At 41.8% G+C, this 21767-nt stretch overlaps 1 protein-coding gene across 3 annotated transcripts in view; it reads right to left on the bottom strand.

Moving 5' to 3' along the window:
* fndc5a (fibronectin type III domain containing 5a) overlaps nucleotides 1-21123 on the bottom strand; it is a 34115-nt gene extending 12992 nt beyond the window's left edge. For all 3 annotated transcript variants that reach the window (XR_015106184.1, XR_015106185.1, XM_086147150.1), the window contains exon 1: nucleotides 20775-21123. Coding sequence is in view for 1 of the 3 variants with exons in the window: in XM_086147150.1 (XP_086003276.1) it covers nucleotides 20775-20832 (58 nt within the window). In the remaining 2 variants the exon portion in view is untranslated. The remainder of the gene's footprint in view (nucleotides 1-20774) is intronic.
* Nucleotides 21124-21767: the final 644 nt, after the last annotated feature.

Genomic DNA, 21767 nt, shown 5'->3' with positions numbered 1-21767 from the left:
AATACAAACGCATTGTGAGGGACACCTGGTAGAGAGGCCCTGTCAGAAGGTTTTAAATCCCATGTCCGGCAGAGCCTTAACCACATCTGGCGGAGGCGGGGGACATTGAATCTGAGTGGCTCATGTTCAGTGCTTCTACTGTGGCCATGGAGAACAACTGTCGCAAGGCGGCTGGATGAGATCCGCCTTGGGTTCCTTTAGGCTCTGAATGTTGTGGGGCTGTCCTGTCTGACATGGAAACAGAGTTGCGTGGAAGGCGGGGGCAGTGCGTGGCAGACTGGGGTGGTGATCCCCCTCTTTAAAAAGGGGGATCAGAGGGTGTGCCCCAACTTCAGGGGGATCCCAGCCTCCCTGGAAAAGTCTACTCAGGGATGCTGTAGAGGAGGGTCTGACAGGTCATTGAACCCCAGTGTGGTTTTGTCCCGGCCGTGGAACAGTGGACCGACCACCTCGACAGCCTTGGCAGGGTCCTTGAGGGCACATGGGAATGTGTGTCTTGTGTTTGATGGACCTAGAGAAGGCATTCAACCATGTCCCTCAGGGGAATCCTATGGGGGGGGGGGGGGGGGGGGGGGTGTTCTCTGGGAGTATAGTATACCCTGTAATACCGGCTGTTTGGTCCTTGTATGATTGGTGCCAGAGCACGGTCTGCATTGCTGGTTGTAAGTCAAACTTGTTTACAGTGAGGGTTAGAGTTCCGACGGGGCTGTCCTTTGTCGTAGATTCTGTTCATAACTTTTATGGACAGAATTTCTGGGCACAGGCAGGGTGTTGAGAGGATCTAGTTTGGTGAACTCAGGTATGGGTCTTGCTTTTTGCGGATGATATAGTCCTCTTTGCTTCATTGGCCCGTGATCTCCAGCTTTCGCTAGAGCAGTTCGCAGCCAAATGTGAAGCAGTCGAGATCAGCACCTCCAAATCCGAGACCGTTCGGTCTGGAAATGAGTGGAGTGCCCACTCCAGGTCGAAGGGTACACTCTGTACTAGTTGCCAGTTGATCACAGACAAACAGCTCATTCACACACCCCAATTAACCTTCTGCGTGTGTCTGTATAGAGACAGTGGGAGAACATGCTAACTCCTCACCAAAAGCCCCCCTGTGGGAACCAAACCTTCTTGCTCTGAGGCTGAAGCACTAAACCAGGCCTGGCCAACCTGTGGCTCCCAAGCCACAAACAGCTCTCACGTTTATGTCAATTTTTATATATGTGTGTTTTGTTTTTTTTTTTTGCTGTGCACAGAGAACCCCGGATGCAACACGCGATTGCACAGGTAAAAAACACACAAACACAAAATTCGACATGCACTTAAGAGCCGCATTCAGCTCGGGAGCCACAGGTTGGCCAGGCCTGCACTAAACAATGCCCCACAGCTAAAATATGTATCAAACTGGGGTTAAATTGTACAGCTGGCTCTTTGAGCGTCACACTATGGTAGTTAGTGAATCATGAAAAAAACTTGAGTGGGCAAGGTGGTATCCATCCACCCCTCTGCAGGGAGATAAAGATTTGTGCCACCTTATTACAGCTCTGTTTATTCTTCTTGAGACATTTGACCTCTCATCTAAGAGGCTTCTTCAGTTTATTATAGCACATATCTTATTATTCAGCTGTTTAGGCTGGGTCTCTGGTGTGTCTTGTTTTTCATTTCAATCTGTTGAATCACTGTGATGGTCCTTATTTGTGATTAGCAACTCCTCCCACTTCAACTCATTTGACTTTACACAGCCTTAAACATTCCTCTGGGCTTTGGTCAGCAGTGGGGCAGAAACACAGTTTATTGCACTGGTGTACTTGTCGTTGGAGCCCACAACTAACAACTACTACTAGCCCTTCAACAGTTCTGAATAGAGGACTTCTAAACAGGTACATCTCATTAGATATGTTGTGATTATGACTCTAAAATGCCATCACCTCTAATTCCACAGGAGCACCTCGAGCAGTTCTGCTTCCTGCTTGGTTTTGACTTCTGTCATTAAATCATATATTTTATAATCTTAAGACAGAATAAATTATAATTGCATGTAGAAATGATGGCAAACTGAATTGTCACAGTCTTGTTTATGACAATCCAATCAGTTCCCTCCATGCCCTTATTCTGTGCATCTTTTTGTGTTTTTGCTGTCAATTCTGTTTGTATTTCAGTTCTCTCTTCCAGTTTTGTTTGTGCTTCTGCTAGAACCTAAGGTTGCGCCAGTGAAAAGCTTTTGGTTTTTCTTTAAATTAAGGAAACTTGTATATCTCAATGCTGCTCCCTGTTGTTTTGTGGACCTTGACATTGGCACAGACACAAATTTGCATTATCATTGTGTATCTGCATAAGATTAGAAACTCATGATCTCCATCGTGTCTAAGATATCAAACAATTAGTATTTTAGCAGTATTTAGACGTGAATTTTGTTTTGCTGTTAGAGGAGGATTCAGACATTACAGTTTGATGGAGGAGATTATTTCACAGTGGTGACCTCTTAAGGGAGCAGCCAGCTTTCGATGTCATTTTGTCCCAGTGCTCTTGAGTCACACAGCCTGAAATCTTTGTCTGACCTCAATTGGCATTACCAATACGGGCTTTTGAACTACATTTACAGATATTTTCCCAGCTCTCTTCATTTATTTTGTAGATGTATATGAAGCATGAAATCAAACAAATTATTTAGCTCCCTGAATAATGTATCACATCTTGTGAACAGCAAAATATACATATTTGCTGCCTAGGCAAACATATTATTGATTGTGAAATCTATGTGGGCAAAAATTGCACTGTGGTCTTGGGAATTTACAGACTGGTAGGGAGGTAAGCTTCCTCAGCAGATATGGCAATGTGCATGAGCAGATGCATATGCCAACGCTCACTCACTCACTCACTCACTCACTCACTCACTCACTCACTCACTCACTCACTCACTCACTCACTCACTCACTCACTCACTCACTCACTCACTCACTCACTCACTCGTTTCCATCAGTATCTATGTTATGTGGATTGTAATATGTCCTTAATATAGAAGGGCCCTTATGTGTCTCATTTTCATGGTGAAACATCTGGTGAATAATTCAGTAGTGTTATCTAAAGCATGTGCCAGCACAGTAACAGCACAGCAGGTCATTTTTCTGGCATTGTGCATTTTCTGCAATTTTGTGTGTATTACAGAGCATTCTTTCTCAATGATTGACTGCCTCTACACAGCAGCCAAGCACCATCAAATAATCATACATAAGGTTCTTTTTTGTTGCTTTGTAGAGAAATTAGTTATGTGCTCAGAGTAAAATTAATTTTTAAACCCCGATGGCTATGGCTGGCTGAGGTAGGGAGAGCAGCCTTTCAAAAATTGTATCTCTCTTCTGATTCATTAGATGGACGCATATTTAAGCTAACACACACGGTTTTCTATAATTAAATGTCAAAAGGCAGGATATAAAAATCAATAAATTGCTCTGTGCAGAGAATTCAAATGAGATATTTCAAACAGCCAAAGGAGTGCTATGAGGCTGAATATTTGACAAGCTCAGTGCAAGCTATTCTCAAATCTGGGGCGAACCCCCTTCTAGGTAGGAAGACATCAGTAACCTGGGATGAAGTTTATAACGCTGAAGACGCTCACGACCTGACATAATGTAATGAATATGATATGAATACCAAACTACCACAATCCTCATTTCCCTAGTTTATTATTTCACACTGATAGTAGCTTCCGTTATAGCTCTTGCGAGACCATCTGGTAAACTGGTACTAATAGTTGCTGCATCGTAGTAGGGTAGTAGTGGTTCACAGGAAGGTTAAGGAAGAGAAAAAGGATAACAAATAGGATTCTTTCTTAACCTTCATAATTCCTGCTCTAATATCTCCATCCCTTTGGGGAGCTCTATTCCTCTATCTATTTGTTTTATCTTTTCCATAACCATTCATTCGCTGTGAAACAAGAACTCCCCTGTAAAAACCAGATGTGAAGTGTTTAACCAGTCTCAAAAGATTCAGTTCACACTCAAATCACTCAGCTTCAATCAGGTACAGGGTTTATTACTGTGAGTTCATATTAAAATAAAGCAAAACATGATACATATTATCAAAGAGAACCTCTAAATGTAAATAAAAGGCTGGCAACAGTTGGTTCTAACAAAAGATTTATGAATCTAGTGTATGCATTGCAATTGCTTTTTTCCATAGGTCCAGACTCAAGATGACTGCAAAAAGCTTTCCTCTTCATATTTACTCCACTTAATCTTCTTCTCTTTTCTTCTCCTTTAGGCTTTTCCCCTCAGGGGTTGCCACAACAAATCAACCGTCTCCATCTAACTCTATTCTCTGTATCCTCCTCTCTCACACCAACTACATTCATATCTTCTCTCACCACATCCATAAATCTTCTCTTTGGTCTTCCTTGAGACCCTCTGCCTGGCAGCTCCAATTCCAGCATCTGTCTACCAATTTATTCACTATCCCTCCTCTGTACATGACTGAACCATCTCAGTCTGGCTTCCCTGACCTTCTCACCAAAACATCTAACATGCGCTGTTCCTCTGATAGACTCATTCCTGATCCTATCCATCCTGGTCCCTCCCAAAGAGAACCTAAACATCCTAATTTCTGCAACCTCTAGTTCTGCCTCCTGCAATTTGGTCATTGTAACTGTTTCTAGTCCATACAGCATTGCTGGTCTCACCACTGTCTTGTACACCTTTCTTTTTATTCTGTCTGATAGTCCTCTATCACATATGCCCTTGTAACTTTTCTCCACCCATTCCGATCTGCTTGAACCCGTCTCTTCAACTCTTTTCCACATTTTCCGTTGCTCGAAACTTGAACTGCTCTGTTACCCCTACAGTTCACTGCACCACTGTCTCACAACTAGCATACACGTCCTGCAACAGTCTAACATACTTCTCTGCCACTCCATATTTCCTCATACAATACCAGAGCTCCTCTCTCTGCACTCTGTCATATTCTTTTTTCTAGCAAAACACAATGCAGCTCCCTCTGGCCTTCTCTGTACTTCTCTATTAGTATTCTCAAAGCAAATAATGCATTTGTAGTACTCTTTCTAGGCATGAAGCCATACTGCTGTTCCCAAATGCTGACTTCTGCTCTCAGTCTTGTTTCCTCTACTCTTTCCCATAACTTCATTGTATGGCTCATCAAATTTATCCCTCTGGTTGCTGCAATTCGGCACATCCCTCTAACTCTTAAAAATAGGCACCATCACACTTTGTCTCCATTCTTCAGGCATCTTCTCACTCTCTAAGATCCTGTTGAATAATAGAGTCAGAAACTCTACCGCTGCCTCTCCTAGACTCTTCCACACCTCCACAGGTATATCATCAGAACTAACTGCCTTTCCACTCTTCATCCTCCTCAATGCCTTCCCCGCTTCACTTTTACTAATCTCTGCTTCTTTGTGGTCTACAATAGTCACCTAATCTACCCTTGCCTCTCTTTCATTTTCCACATTCATCAGCTTTTCAAAGTACTCTTTCCATCTTCCCATCACTCTAAGCATCTCTCAATACATTTCCCTCTCTAGCCTTGATCACCTGGACCTGTTGTACATCCTTTCCATCTTTATGTCTCTGTTTCGCCAACCTGTATAAATCATTCTCTCCCTCCTTGCTGTCCAACTGAACATACAGCTCATTGCGCACCCTTTGTTTTGCCTTTGCTACCTCTATCTTTACCTTACCTTGTATCTCCCTGTACTCCTGTCTGTTCTTTTCAGTCCTCTCAGTGCCCCACTTCTTCTTTGCTAACCGCTTTCACTGTATATACTCCTGCACTTCCTCATTCCACCACTAAGTCTCCTTATCTACTTTCCTTTCAGATAACACACCAAGTACTCTCCTACCTGTATCCCTGATAACACTAGCTGTTGTTGTCCAATCATCTAGAACAGGGGTGTCAAAGTCAAATGCACGGAGGGCCGAAAAAACAAATTTGTTACAAGCCGAGGGCCAGACTAATTCAGTGTTCATTAAAACATATTGAACTGACTGAACATGGCCTATTGAACCAAGACCTAAATACATAAATGAAATTGCATGCATTATAAACTGAAAATGCAATATCATGCTGCTCTATGATCATATCAATTACTGCTTTCAAATAGTAAAATGAGAAAATAAAAATGAATAAATCAAATCAGTTGTATTCTATCTAATGGCTCCTATCTGCAATTAGTCCATTAAATGAAAAATAAATCCATTAACTGAAAAATAAATATAAATAAATAAAATAACATAAATAAAAATACAAAAATCTATGGCACACGGACAAAACAATACTTTCTTCAAAGAAAAATCACATGTCTTGTAGAAACAAATGTAAAAATTTAACTGAATTAAAAACTAAAAATACATTCATGCCCTGTAATGATCACTTGTCTGAGGCTGAGCCTGATACTTGGTGGTGTCTCAAGTTCATCAATGTTTGGGGTCCGGCACTGAGATGAGGAAATCCTAAGGATTGAATGAAGGTGCTTATCATTAAGGCGGCTCCTGTGCGATGTTTTGTTTAGCCTCATCAGAGAGAACAGTTGTTCACACAGGTATGTGCTGCAAAACATAAAGAGCGTCTGAGCTGCTTGGATGCGCAGCTGGGGCATTATGTCGGGGATGAAACGTGCAAACTCCGCAGCCCCCACTCTCATATTTTTCCTTCAGTGTGTCATTGCACTAGAGCACAAGCAACTACCCACAAGCACAAGTGCACAAGCACTACCAAACATTTGTATGTTTGGTAGTGCGCTTTCCATGTCAACTGCAAAAGGATTGCTGAGCAGTGTAAACCTGCTTTTTTGTGCTTCAAGGTCAGCAAATCGGCGCCGGACGTCGGTGTCAAGTAGGTTGATTATATCGGCAAACTGTGCACTTGGGAACGCGGCGGTAGAGAGCTTCTCTTTCATGGTCTGGCAGTTAGGAAAGTGGTTCAAGTTTTCTATCCCCATCTGCAGCCAAACTTTCTCCACATAAAAGACACACAGGTTTACCTCTTACCTACTTGAACATATAGTATGCCTCGCACCTGCCTTGAAATCCCCTGTTCTCAGCATCCACCTTTCGTTTGGCCATTTTTGGGGAGGAGGTAGCTGAAATTTGACATCTGCTCTGCCTGCTGACGAAGAATGAAACCAAAGCCCACTGGCTGCGTTGCAGTGAGTTTGCAGGATACCATTGCATTGTGGGGGATGTAGTATTGGTGCGGCCAAAACACCAGTAGGCGGCTGCAGCCTGTGGGCCAGTTCTAATAATACCTCAATTTCATCCCAGGGGCCAGAGATAATTTGTTGACTTTGACATATGTGATCTAGAAGGTCTCCCTGACCAGCCAGAGCCTTTCTCAACTTCTCCCTGAAAACCATACAAAATCCTTTTCAGCTTCCACCACTTTGTCCTCTGCTCTGCCTTTGTCCTCTTGATCTTCCTTGTCACCAGAGTCATCCTACAAACCACCATCCTATGCTGTTTGGCATCTTTCAGGATACCTTGTCTATCAAGATATCGGTGTGCTCCTACCTCCGCTCTTATAAGTTACCCTATGAACCTGACTTTTTCTGTAAAAAAAGTGTTCACTTCCGTCATTTCCATCCTTTTTGCAAAATCTACCACCATCTATCCCTCTGATAGATGGTGGTATCCTATCCTGTATATCAAATCTGCCCATCACTTCTTCACCCCCTTAATTGCCTTCACCAACATGTTCATTGAAGTCTGCACCAATTACTACTCTCTCATCTCCGGGAATTTTCTGCATCACTTCATCTGACTCATTCCAAAACTTCTCCTTCTTCTCAAACTCACATCCAACCTGTGGGGCATAGCCACTAACAACACTGAGCATCTGACATCTATCTGACATTCTTTTCACCTCCAGAACATTCCAAACAAACTCCTCCTTAAAGATAACTCCTACTCCATTTCTGTTCCGGTCAGTACCATAATAGTACAACTTAAAGCCTGCTCCTAAGCTTCTAGCCTTACTACCTTTCCACCTGGTCTCCTTTCCTTCTCTGCATCATGTTGACCACCTCTCTACCTTTTCCTGTCATAGTCCCAATACTCAAAGTCTCTACTCTCAGTCTCAGGCCCTTGCCTTTCCTCTCCTCTCTCTGCCTTCCTCCCCTCCTTCTTTGACCTACAGTAGCCCAGTTTCCATTGGTTCCGTGTAGGTGATCGGTACCAATGGTGGTTGTTGTTAACCCGGGCCTCGACCAAACCAGTATGATCTGGTTATTATGGTTGATTCACATCTTTGAGTTTGGCAAAAGTTTTACGCCGGATGCCCTTCTTGACGCAACCCTCTTGCGTCAAGAGGGTTTATTTATCCGGGCTTAGGACCGGCTCAGGGAGACACTGGCCCGTGCCGCCCTGTGGCTGTATTGTTTATTCTACTTAATAAAAGGTGTTAATTCTTTTCTTTTACCTGTGAAAGACTTTGAAAGGATAATGTATAAATTAATCATTCCAGCACCTTTGAATCAGCTTGTTTGGGTGCAATTATTGACTCGCTGTAGCTCATTCCCTGGATTCTGCCAGGAAAGGAGTGAAAACGGTACTTTAAATGCCTGGGAATGTCACTGAAGGAGATTTTAAGACCTAGGTAGTGATTACTTCGAATGACAAACCAAAGAAAGACTTAAATCTTATGCTGTGAAGAAAGATTTGTTGGCCAGTATTCTGAATAAAAAAGCAGTATATTGTCCTCTCACATTCAATTTTTCTCTGACAGTTTCTTGTAGTTGTAGGTCTAGTCAATTGCGTTGATGATAGAATTTGGTGTATCGATTAATAGAAATCAGAAGCTCCCTTTGGAATTGCAAGTGACCTCAGCTTTGTAATTCTACCAGGTAATGGCATTCTAGGGTTCTGCAGTATTGTGGAAATATTTCTTATGTAAGATGAAGGCGGGTCCATGAAATAAACATCCAAAGGTCATTCTGACCACTCTTTTATTCACCAAATTTCTTAAAGAAGCCTCCAAAAATTCCACAACAATTTGGTGTCAGAAGTAGGACAGCTGAAGATCCATTGGAGACCTCCTGGATCATTGGTGGCTGATCACTGGGATTGACAATCCTCCTCTTCTTCAACTAAAAGCAAATTACAGGGAGAGAGGACCAACGTCCAGGGTGTCCGCCGTATCCGCCTCCACCCTACCCTGACCAGCCGCTTCCTCCGTCAGCCCCACTCCCTTCAGCAGATGAGTAGGAAAGAGATGCAAGAGCATCATCACTGCCCTGTGCAATAGTTTTAAGGAGGAAAATTTCCGAAACCTGTGAACATGGCCAAAATCGCCAATTGTAAGCAGAAAGAGGTGAACCAGGTGTTGTGTACAACCAGAGATTGTATGAAATGTTCAAGGAGAACTGTGGCATACACAAACTACACCTGCTGCCAGCAGAGTGAGGGGTGTGGAAAACACATCTCTGCAACATGTTTCGCACTGGTCTTCTGCCAGACATCTCACAAGCCATGAACAGGTCCTGCATCCATGCTGACAGAGCCAAGCTCGAAGAAGTCTACTGCCATGCCGCCCATGCCCAAAAACAACATCTGGAAAATAAGAAACAGGAAGATAAGCGACACAAAGACACAAATCACATGGCACACCTGACCATGGTTCAAACCAACCCTTATTAGCAGCCACAACAACCTCAAGGCCACTCCCAGGGCCCACCCCAAAGCTACAGAAAGGGAGGGCTCCAGTGGGGACGTTTCAGCAGGGGAGGACAACCACTACGGGAGTGTGGATCATTCCAATCCAATGATTCCGCCAGCTTCATCTGCAGAGATTCCAGACATTAGGCCAGGGACTACCCCCAGAAGCAAGGACTGCCCAGAGGTCAAGACTGGGGACCAGTGCATGGTTATTCTATTCTGTATGACTTATATGAGAGGAATGCCTGAAGAGTGTTCCCCAAGGTCAATAGGCAGCTCACAAATCTTTCCATTATACATTCCGGTGCATATAAATGCGTGCTCTGGTTACAGACCGAAAGCACCCCAATACCCTCTTAAACCTGAAGCAATTGATGGAATCAAGCCAGTGTTCAGATCCCTACTCAATGCAGGAATAATTAGACCCTGTCCAGACTAACCTGTTTCTACTACCATGTTCCTACTCCCATGTCATTGCCTCATTCCTAACTATTCTACCATCAAACTCCCACTAAGGAACATGGCCAATCAACCTGGCCTGGGTGCATTAGATGCACTAACCTGGACTGACAACGCAAACCGAGCCCTCAATGAAATAAAAATAGCACGCCGGTCGCCACCTACACTATGTATTCCTGACCCCTCCGAACTATTTGTCCAAGTAGTCGACGAAAAGCTGCATGGCAGCCGTCATCCTCCAACTTATCCTCCAGCTTATCCATAGATAAGCTTGGGCCTACTTCTCCATACTTGACCCTGTCGCAGCAGGTCTTACCAAGTGTCTACGTGCTGTGGCAGCATGCCATCACGGTATCCCGAGACATTGTTGCCTATGCATACCTAACTTTCTCAGCGCCGCATGCTGTGTCTATGATTCTGCTCAAACGAAAGACTTCTCACTTATCTGCCGCTCGTTAGCTTTGGTATTACACCTGTCTCCTCGAAAAGCCAAATGTAGAAGTGAAGCACTGTAATACCCTCAGTCTGACCACACTTATGCCACTCCCTGACCTAAATTAAAAGACACACCACTGACCAATCCTGACCTAATTCTTTATGTCCACAGATCTGCCTGCCATGGTCAAGGCAGAGAGAACAATGTGGGTTTTGCTGTTGTCACTGACCATGCTTGTGTGTGTTCGGTACCCCGGCCTTTCACTACTCAGCAAAGGCAATGGAACTGGTAGCTCTCACGGAAGCTTGTATCCAGACCATGGAAAAAGCATTTACTATATACACTGACTCACGGTATGCATTTGGCGTTGCACACGATTTCAGTGCACCCTGGAAATGCAGAAACTTCCTAAAATCTGACGGGAAGCCAGTTCTGAATGAGAAACTGATTGCATAATTCCAACAAGCCATTCTCCTTCCATCACCCATTGCTGTCTGTAACTGCTCAGCCCACACAAATCACACAGACACTGTTTCTAACGAAAATGCTGCAGCTGACACGACAGCCAAAACTGCCTCTCTGCGACCCCTCACAGGCATCTATCTACATCTATCACTACACCATCTGCCAATTTCACAGACCTCCAAAATTTCACCACATCGCCTGAAAAACAACTCTGTCAATCCTCAGGGGCCGTTATGATCCTGTGACAATGGTCTGGTGAGGACCTAATGACCATCCATGCTTGCCCAAACAGTTCTTTCCACATTTCCAAGTTGACACATGGGTTAGACCACGTGTCAAAAGGGGGTATATTGAACCAGATGAAAACTCACTGGTTCAGAACTGGTTCTGTAACAGCACAACAATATTGTGAAACCTGCGTAACTTGTCACCAACAAAATTCAGGCCAACCAGTGAAAGTGACAGCCATGGAATCCTATACATCTCCAACTAGATCATTTGAACACCTACTGATGGATTTCATTGAGCGAACCCTATCAGAAGGGGAAAAGGTATAGCCTGGTAATGGTTGACATGTGATTGAAATGGGGTGAAGCATTTCCAGCATCAAAACAAACAGCAAATGTAGTCATCATAGCACTCCTAACCGAAATTATTTCTAGATGGGGAATCCCCACCAAAATCTCGAGTGATAAAAGGAGGCATTTCACTAATGATGCCCTCGATGAACGTAGTAAATATTTAAGCAGAAATATGAGAAAGCAGTAGAAAGAGAAAATGGAACTCTAAAAGAAAAGGTAGCAAAATGTGGTGCAGACACAGGATTATCCTGGACAAAAGCCCTACCTGTAGTGCTAATATATATGAAAATGAGAAAATGAACATACACAAATCTCAGTATATTCGAAATCCTATTCACTGTTCCACCATAGGCTGGTGTTGAAGTCCCAAAGGCCTCACTTCCATCCTCAAATTTATGTGAGGATGTTGTGTTATCATAGTCTGCGAACCTATAATCCCAACAAGCAGACATCTGGCGGTAGGAAACGGCTGGCCAACCAATCCCAGCCTCAGGCCTACTCCATTTTCTCCAGCCTGGAGACCATGTGTTGGTGAAGGATTCTAGATGGAAAAACTGGAAGTTCAAATGTTTTCAAGGACCATTCCAGATTCTCCTCATCACCCACACCGCTGCAGACGTAGCTGAACGAGACACCTGGATCTACACCAGCCATTGAAAGTGGGTTGCAGCGGGAGCATCAACCTAAGAGCGACAAGTGACGTGCCAAGTCACCACCAGATGCCAATGAGATCCCTGGTGCCTAGCCATTGTCATATTCTGAGGAAAACCACACTGCAAAAGATTTTACCACACACCACACACCACAAATGCACTCACTCAGGCTAAAACCTAAACAGGCTAAAACCTAAAAAGTGACAACATACTGTTTAGTTATCTGTGCCTGTGCTATCCACCAACCAAAGACTTGTAAAGATGGTTGCTCGATGTCTGGCAAGACATTGAAGATGGAGTCCCTCAATATGGAAGAAGCAAAACCCTGGCATCCATTGAGACATAGCGGATAATGTGGACTAAGACCCACACTCTGCATCCTCACCCTACTGACTGTAATAATAATTATCCCAATACTTTTTGGGAAAATCTGCACCCCGATAACTCCACAACCAAAACAAGCCCAACAAGGAGTCTACCCCTTTCCCAGTTGCTCTGCCACAACCACCTCATTTATGTCCAGACAATTGCAACTTCTCAAGCAGAACCAGATGCTCCACCTTCTCCCTCCCTACCATCTGAATAATATGCTCAATAATAGAATGCAACAGACCAGAAGGAATGTACCAGTACAGGCCCAATACGATTTACATCTGCACAACAACAGGCTCCTGCAACCAAACTAATGTGGGATCCACACAGATGTGCTGGAGTGACATTTGGGGGTTCATCATAGCCAACACAGGAAACTTACTGGAACTGCTACATAGGGGCTGTGCCTGCCGTCAACCAATCCCACAGCTGAAAGGATGTTGATCGATCGTGAGAAACCCCTCCAGTTGTTTGAATACAATCTGTAATCCTACTTTGATCACTCTTCCCAACCCTCATCCCAAGGATGCGGGTACATATGTTTTGGAGGGGATACCAAATGTGTGGCCAAAAAGTCTACTGATGTAGAAAAGAGCAATAATGATGATGACCAGACATTACAAACTGATGCAACATCACAAATTTCACGAGGGTTAAAAATCACACAACTAACGAAAGCAAAGTCTAATTGTATGAAGGTGCAAGCCATCAGCATGGAAAGCATGATAGTTACACCTATTGTCTACTCGAATCATGCATGCACGACAATCCAACAAATACCTGCAGACCACTAGAGAAACTCTTCCCAATTGCAAAGAGAAATGCACTGCCACAGATTTTTACACCCATGGACACCAATCACACATGCGTGATTCACATCAACAAAACAGGGAAAAAGTGGGACATATAAAACCAAGTTGGTATGTGAAAACCATAAACGCAACCAGTTGGGAGAACGTGACAGAGCAGATGTATGGTTGTTTTGTGGGGAAAGAACATTATGAGGACAGCTGCCGGACAACTGGGTGTGCAAGTATACTAGTGTCACCAGTATCTTATTTTCCAACTACTACCAAAACGTTAGTAGGATATGCCACGCTGGGATTAGCACCCAAACTCTTGACAACAAAACCAAAACAGCGTAATTTCCAACGGTGAATTAATTAAGTGAATACTCAAACCCCAAAAGGGATTGTATTTGCAGGAAAAAAAAAACTTACTGTGTCTGTTCTATGATAGTTGATCAAAGAATGATCAAAAGGGGGGATGTGTTGTGGAAATATTTTATGTGATTCTTTAATAGTACTGCTCTGCTCTGTAGGAACCTATTCTTATTATCTGAACCCATGTCTCCATTCAGGGGCGTGGGGGGTGGGGGGTGGACAAACACACACACCAATAAGTCAAAATAGCAGGTACTCAGCCTCGGAAGGTGTCCCGGCTTGATTAACTTTCTTCCAGACAAATTGTCCTTCTCCAAACAATGTGCCCTACTCAGTCTCGTACAAAAAAACAAGTAATCAGATCTCCTGACTGATGGAATATTTCCTTCAAGATGGTGCCTTCTCTCTTACAGTGGGACCACTGTGGGACCAGACATCTCCGGACTGCGTCCTTCAAGATGGTGCCTCTTCTCTATGTATAAAAAACCAGCCCCGCTGTGTGTTCTTTTGACTCCTGCAGACTGCCCTCTGCATGCTCTGAGTGCTCAGCATGACTTGTACCTTTTGACACCTCAAAATAAACATCCAAAGACCATTCTGACCTTCTTCTCCTTTCAGCTCTACCCTTCAGGGGTTGCCACAACGAATCAACCTTTGCCATCTTTCTTTGTTTTTCACCAACTTCCTTAAAGAAGCCTCCAAAAAATTACATAACAAGATTCTGTTATGCTGAAGCCATCCTCATGGACAATTGTCTTTACCTACTCTATACTACTATTGGTATTACATATTCTTTACCTATTCAGGATAGGTAAACCTTAGACTATGCATATGGTATAATTTAAATCGCAGTAGCAGAAAAAAATGTGTTTCCAGAAGGGAAAATGATGATAAAAAGCAGTGACAATGAAAGGAGAATATACTATAGTGCAGACAAACAAGATTACAATTAGCTAACAAATACAGTTGATTGTGTTCAAATAATTAAACTAATTAACACATTATCAAATGTGCAGACAATTTAGTATCCCCTGTGACTTTTACATGCATGTAAAGGCTATGCATACACACACATATGCACAAAAAGACAAACACTGATGGGCACAAACACATGGCCACAGCAGCAATGGTGTTAAAAAACAAGACATGCTGGAGCTTGACAGCTTGTTCTTACAAATACTATAATAATTCTGGTGTTCTCACTGAACAATTGCTATAGAGCAAGCATGATTTATTGTCCTGCACATACCAGTTTACAGGTCTGCAGCAACAATGTGATATCTACTGCAGGAAAAACAAAAAGTACAACCCCTGAATTGTTTTAATTTAACAGAATTATACAGCATATAATGCAGTGCCCCTAAAAACAGAAATGCATAAGAAATGCTTGCTTGTGAAACATTTGAGTGCTGCGAAAAACAGGTTGATCTGAAATCCTGAATCCTGAAGATTGAATATTTTCTCTGAAATACTGAAAAATGTTTATCTCTTGTTTTTTATTTGCCATGAGGAAGGATGCTTAGCTTTAACAAACTTGGGCTTTTATAACTGAAGCCTTAGACTCTTCTTTATGAATTATAGCTGACTTTAACACTTGTTAAAGTGTATTTTATTCACTAAGGATTTACTTCCTGGCAAGTACTTTCCAGAATTTTCATACATTGTTATATTTAACACAAAAAAATATTTTCTATAAGACTCTTAACAGTTTTTAACATTGATAAGAATTAAAAAAGGAAAATAAAACAGATCATTCTGTGATCAGATGTTAATAAGTTGACTGATTTATATACTTTTTCCTCTGCAAAACTCAGGAGTTCCAGAGACTGGGAAAAGGGAGTTTATAGACATTGTTAAACATCTGTACAAATGTTAAACAAACCAATTTAAATTTTAAATGTACACATTACCTTGGCTTCTTCATCTTAACCCAACTATTTCTTAGTCACTATAAATACTGACAAATAAAGATGTCACGACATTGTACGTTTTATGGTACATTGCACACTCCCACTCCCTTCTGCCACAACACCTCTCTAGCTGGATTTCCCTTTAACAGCATCTCACTAAATCGTGGAATGAACAAGGATGAAATGTTAAACTTAAGCTTAATAGGCCAGGACCTTCACCTCTATTCTCATTATTAAGCAATCATGAGCCTTGAATAAACTTATCACTTTGTTTTAAAAATATCCTTTTTTATTAATTAAAGCACACACACACACACACACACACACACACACACACACACACACACACACACACACACACACACACACACACACACACACACACACACACACACACACACACACACACACACACACACACACACACACACACACACACGGCTATGTATCCACAGCAAAAAAAGAGTAGGACCTGTGGGGTGACCTACAGATCTTTTTTTTTTTCCCGAATTCATTGGAGAGCTACCTCAGGTAAAGGCTCAGGCCTGGGAGCTAATTTTCTGACAGGATGACATATTCCAAGTGAGAAGCTGCTAGCTCAAGGTTTGCACATGACCTTTACTATTTATCTGACATTAACACTTTCAAAATCATAATTGTCTTTGGCTGTAGTTATGATGAAGAGCTTTTTGGACTGTGAACATTTTGTTGAATAGCATGCATATCTTGTTCGAGAAGGATAAAGTTCTGTTATTTAAAATTGCAGCAGCAACAACAACAGGGACATCTGATCACGTTTATATTTTACATTTATAAAAACACAATTTGAGGATTATTAATTAATTCAAGAAACTACCTTAAAAAGTTATTTGATCGTGAGGAATGCGTTGATGCGACTAAACCTGTTTCTTTTCTCCTCAACATAAACTATTAATTTGGTTGAATAAATCTTGAATAAGTGAAAAAAAAAAAAAATTATAAATACAAATCCCCTAAAAATCTAATGCCATTACAATTGTTTTCTCATTGCAAGCTTTACAAAAAATTATGAAAAAAAGTGTAAGACAGCAGTTTACTGTATTATACAATACAAATTCAACTCTTTAGACTAATGGAGATCATCGCAATGCTGCTTGTACAATCTTTTCATAATTACTGTTAACAGATAGTTAATGTGGGGAGGTTTTCTATTAACAGTCACTGTTAATAGATTAAGTAAAGAAAACAAAAAAAAATATTTAAAGAGCAAGTACATGGTGTTATGCTTTCTCTGCCTCTTTTAGGCAGACGTTTGCAGAAGTCCAACTATCCACAGTTGCAATATTTTCATCTTATTTGGAGACTACTTACTGCCTTTTTCACTTTGCCATTTTTGGTCACAGCCATTTTGCGTGTGCTTTGTATGTTAATTTCCTTATTTGTTTTTTTCGATCATGATTTTTATTTTATCGATGCAAGATCCTGTCTTGTTCTATTTTTAGAGATATAACCAAAAAGAAGGAAAAAAACAGGGGCTCAAAGTACAATGAAAAAAAGAAAAACAAAAACTGTCCATTTGAACTTAAAGTTTTCCAACAGCCCTGGATGTCTTATGCATACCTCAGCTTACGTGTCCCATTACATCAGTAATCTGATTTTGGTTCTTCAACTAGAAAAATATGGATGGGTAAAAAGGTCCAAGCTTCAATGCAGGACAATCTGAAGGTCTCAAAAGTCTGTTGCACCAACTGGGATTATTGTGTTAACTTATGAGCTTCCGTCACAGCCTTGGGTAGCGGCAATACTCTGATTCAATGCTGCTACGCCAGGCAGACACAATCGAACAGGGCAAAGTATCAATCAGGAACACCTTATCATCTCACAGAAGTATATCAAGTCAGGCCTTTAAGAGATATACTCAATGCAGCACAGTTTGTTGCATTAGAAGTACATTTGAGAAAGATTGAGCAGTCACAGTGGGTACTGCATACCCACTGTGAAATCTATGTATACATTATATACATAGATTTCATATGTCCTACTTCCAGACACAATATGAGGAAAAGGGGCTGCAGAATATTATAAAAAGGTAGGTGACCAGAAGCAGACAGCTGTCCAAAGATGAGACACATCCATAACTAATGTGTCTAGTCCAAGGTGGCTTACAAAGGGTACAAGATCTAGAAGACTTGTTTGCTTAAAATGATTGACACAAATTTGAACATTTAACAAAGCTATTTTCACGTTTTTTCTTCTTTTCCTTCACTTGGTGATGTGACATATACATTAGATAAGTACTTCAAGTTTCATAGTTGGTTAATCGCAAAAAGGATGATAAGCTTTGTTTACGTATTTTTGGAAAGGCCTTGCACAGCCTCTAACACGAACTAGTTAAACATTTTGTATGACACATTTCCTACCTGGACAACAAAAAAAAACAATCCTCTTTTAATGGGCTGACATGATCATGATATGAAATCACTTTCTGATGCTATGTTCTAACTGATAGTTAACCAGCAGAAGTAGAAGTAGCCCATGAAGTTGGCTACATAATTATGGAATACAGAAGTCACTCACTCCAATTATAAAACCAAATCAAGCACATACCTCTTTAACTGAAAATCAGTGACAAAGAATCCCCACTGATGACGCAGCAAATGTTAGTGGCACATGCATGAATATACTCACAAGGCTTAGGCAACTTTCCATGGTTTTCAATTTTACCCTGATGTCATCCGATTAGAATCAGAAATGCTTCAGTGATCCTGAAGGAAATCTATAGATATATTAGTTTTATGCAGATGCTGCTCCTGAGAAGGCTCCTGTAGATTGGTCGATCAGTCAGTTTTTTTCAAGAAGGATTGGTCATTATTAAAACTGTTACTGCTTCTCATTAGGCTAGTTCCACTGATTCAAGCGAGATGCAATACTGAATGTCGCAGGAGGTCATTCTTGCCTGTGGCCATCAACTCAGTCCAGTAATAACTTCCCAATCTCCCATCTCATCTCACTGCCTATCTAGCTGTATTCGGCTCTGGTAACTTATTTATCTTAAGCCCTGACACCACTAATATCTTATCTGTATCTATTTCTATTCAATTCATCTCATTTCATCTCATAAGCTCCCATCTCATCTGGGAGCTTACAATTTCATCCAGGATCAATTAAATGTTTGATTCTGATTCAAAAAAGGGTGTTACGTAATGGTCAAGAATGTGATTGTTAGGAACTGAATCATACCACTCTTGGATTGCAGTGTCATAACTTTGTATGATTTAAAGTTATTATTTTAACTAAACGCCATGATTCTGGTGAAATATAATGTAAAATGGAAAGAGTAAAACTACCCCCCCCCCCCAAAAAAAAAAAAAAAAAAATTGACTACACATTGGAATGGGTTGAGTATCTGTCTACATAGGCCATGAATTATTTATTAACTGAACTAAATCATCTAACAAAATCATCAGTTAACTGAAGATGAGTTTACTACATTTTAAGATTTAAAAAAATTACATTAAAATACTTGAACTTTTTTTCAAATTAATAACTGATTAAGTTGAAACCTCACCAATGTCCTTCTCTGTACTTGATATTGTGCCTGTAAAAGGATGTGTTGTGAACTTAATAAATCAACAATATTTCTGCTTATAAGACAAAGTGGGAAGCACCAAGGCTGTCAATTGTTTTAAAAGTTAAATGTTTGTGCCTGTATGCTCCTGAAGTGCATGAATGTGTACATAAGAAAAGATCAGCACAGAGGAAGTGTTGAATAATATGATGATACTAAGCAACCCATAGGTACTTTTCCATGGACAGTGGGAGTATGTCAGGCTGGATTTGTGTCAGTGTCACAGTTAGTAGCTTGCGGTTTGCGATTGTGGGCTTTAATAGCAAACTATATCAATATATACATACTGTATTCATATCAGAAAAAGTGTCAGGGGTACTATGTAATGGAAGACTATCAGCCAGAATGAAAGGAAAGGTGTACGAGACAGTGGTGGGACCAGCAATGCTGTATGGCCTAGAAACAGTTACAATGACGAAAAGACAGGAGGCAGAGCGAGAGGTCCCAGAGATGAAAATGCTAAGGTTCTCTTTGGGAGTGACCAGAATGGATAGGATCAGGAATGAGTCTATCAGAGGAACAGCACATGTTAGATGTTTTGGAGAGAAGGTTAGAGGAGCCAGACTGAGATGGTTCAGTCATGTACAAAGGAGGGATATAGAATATGTTTGTAGACGGATGCTGGAATGGGAGCTGCCAGGCAAGAGGTCTCGAGGGAGACCAAAGAGAAGATTATGGACGTAGTGAGAGAGGATATGAAGTTAGTTGGTGTGAGAGAGGAGGATACAGAGAACAGGGTTAGATGGAGAAGTTGATTCGCTGTGGTGACCCCTGAAGGCAAAAGCCAAAAGAAGAAGAAGAATTCTGTATTCATATCAGCGCTCAAGCACAAATCGCTTTTACCGGTGGTGTTTCCAGGGATCCTCAAGAGTCAATTCAGTCCAGCATTTTAAGTAACCAATGAAGAGTAATACAGTGGAAGTACAATACGCAAAAGTGTCTATGCATGCTTCTAATGTTAAGATATCAACATGGTAAACATGAGTTTACATGAATACATGAGTAAAGATAAAAGCTTTGTGTGTATAGCAATTTACACTGGGCCTGCATACAAACGATATTCAAAGGTCAGTTTGGTTGACGTAAAGCACATAAGAATAGCTATTATTGGAAAATCTAGCCCAGCCAAATTCGTTTAGTTCCACAGCCCCACACTTCTAACCGCACCTCCATCAAACCGTGAGGTCAAAAGTGGTGTAGTTCATGAGTCAACAACATGGGAGTGTCTCTGATAGCGTGGATACATTCAGCGCACCCGGTTCAATAATCGTTTCAGTTACCAGCCAGTCCGGTCCGCATCCAGTGTTTCGACAACATGCCGTTGCAATCCCTTCCGCGCTTCGACATATTACACAGGGAAAAAAAATACAACCAAACAAAACAAAGCAAAAAAAAAAAAAAAAAACAATCTGCGGATTGCAGCAAGCCACACCGCGAGATTCCGCGCAAACGCCCCTTGAAATTGCACACAATCACAAACTTACCCGATGAAACACGTGAGACGCCGAGATAACTGAGAACGAGCAGAAATAACTTATCCATCTTTCAAACGCTCGGACTATGCGGGATCCCATTAATCCCGGCCGTGGATGCTGCGGTTAACCGTCGAGCCGTGGTGCGGTAGTGCGCTGCTCATGTCATTTCATGCGTATCGTCTGGGCTGGAAAATTACATTGGTGGTGCGGCCCGGCAACATATACCAGCGAGCTCCTGCCGTCTCCTGTCGTTACACCTGTCAAACCAGCCGGCGAACATTTTCTTAAAGTCTGTCACATGGCGCCGTTGATTCGAGCCGTCAGTGCTCCAGCTGTGTTCCAGAAACCCTCCCCGATCTTCTGCTGCTGCCGGAGGCGGTAATGAGCTGCACTCGGCTGCTGCATATTTAGTAGAACGCACTGGCGTTGTACAGGGGGAAGAACCAGTATTTGATCCACTGCTTATTTTTCAGCTTTTTCCACTCGTAAAGCATGAAGAGGTCTGTAATTTTATCATAGGTACTCTTCAACCGTGTGTGATGGAATCTTAAACAGAAATCCAGAAAAACACATTGGATGATATATAAGTAATTACTTTGCATTTCATTCTCCATCTTCTTCTTTTGGGAGTTGCCACAGCGAGTCAACTTTCTCCATCTAACCCTATTCTCTGTATTCTCCTCTCTCACACCAACTACCTTCATATCCTCTCTCACTATGTCCATAAATCTTCCCCTTGGTCTTCCCCGAGACCTCCTGCCTGGCAGCTCTAATTCCAGCATCTGTCTACTAATATATTCACTATCCCTTATCTGTGCATGACCGAACCATCTCAGTCTGGCTTCTCTGACCTTCTCTCCAAAACATCAAGCATGTGCTGTTCCTCTGATAGACTCAGTTCTGATCCTATCCATTCTGGTCACTTCCAAAGAGAACCTCAGCATCTTCATCTATGTGATTTCTTGCTCTCCCTCCTGTCTTTTCGTCATTATACCTGTCTCT

This window comes from Fistularia commersonii, chromosome 1 (assembly GCF_037954325.1).
Source record: "Fistularia commersonii isolate RoL2024-O1a breed Wild chromosome 1, RoL_Fcom_v1.0, whole genome shotgun sequence".
NCBI classification, from domain to species: Eukaryota; Metazoa; Chordata; class Actinopteri; order Syngnathiformes; family Fistulariidae; genus Fistularia; species Fistularia commersonii.
The sequence above is the reverse complement of the archived record's forward strand: the minus strand, read 5'-3'. Positions and strand labels throughout refer to the sequence as shown.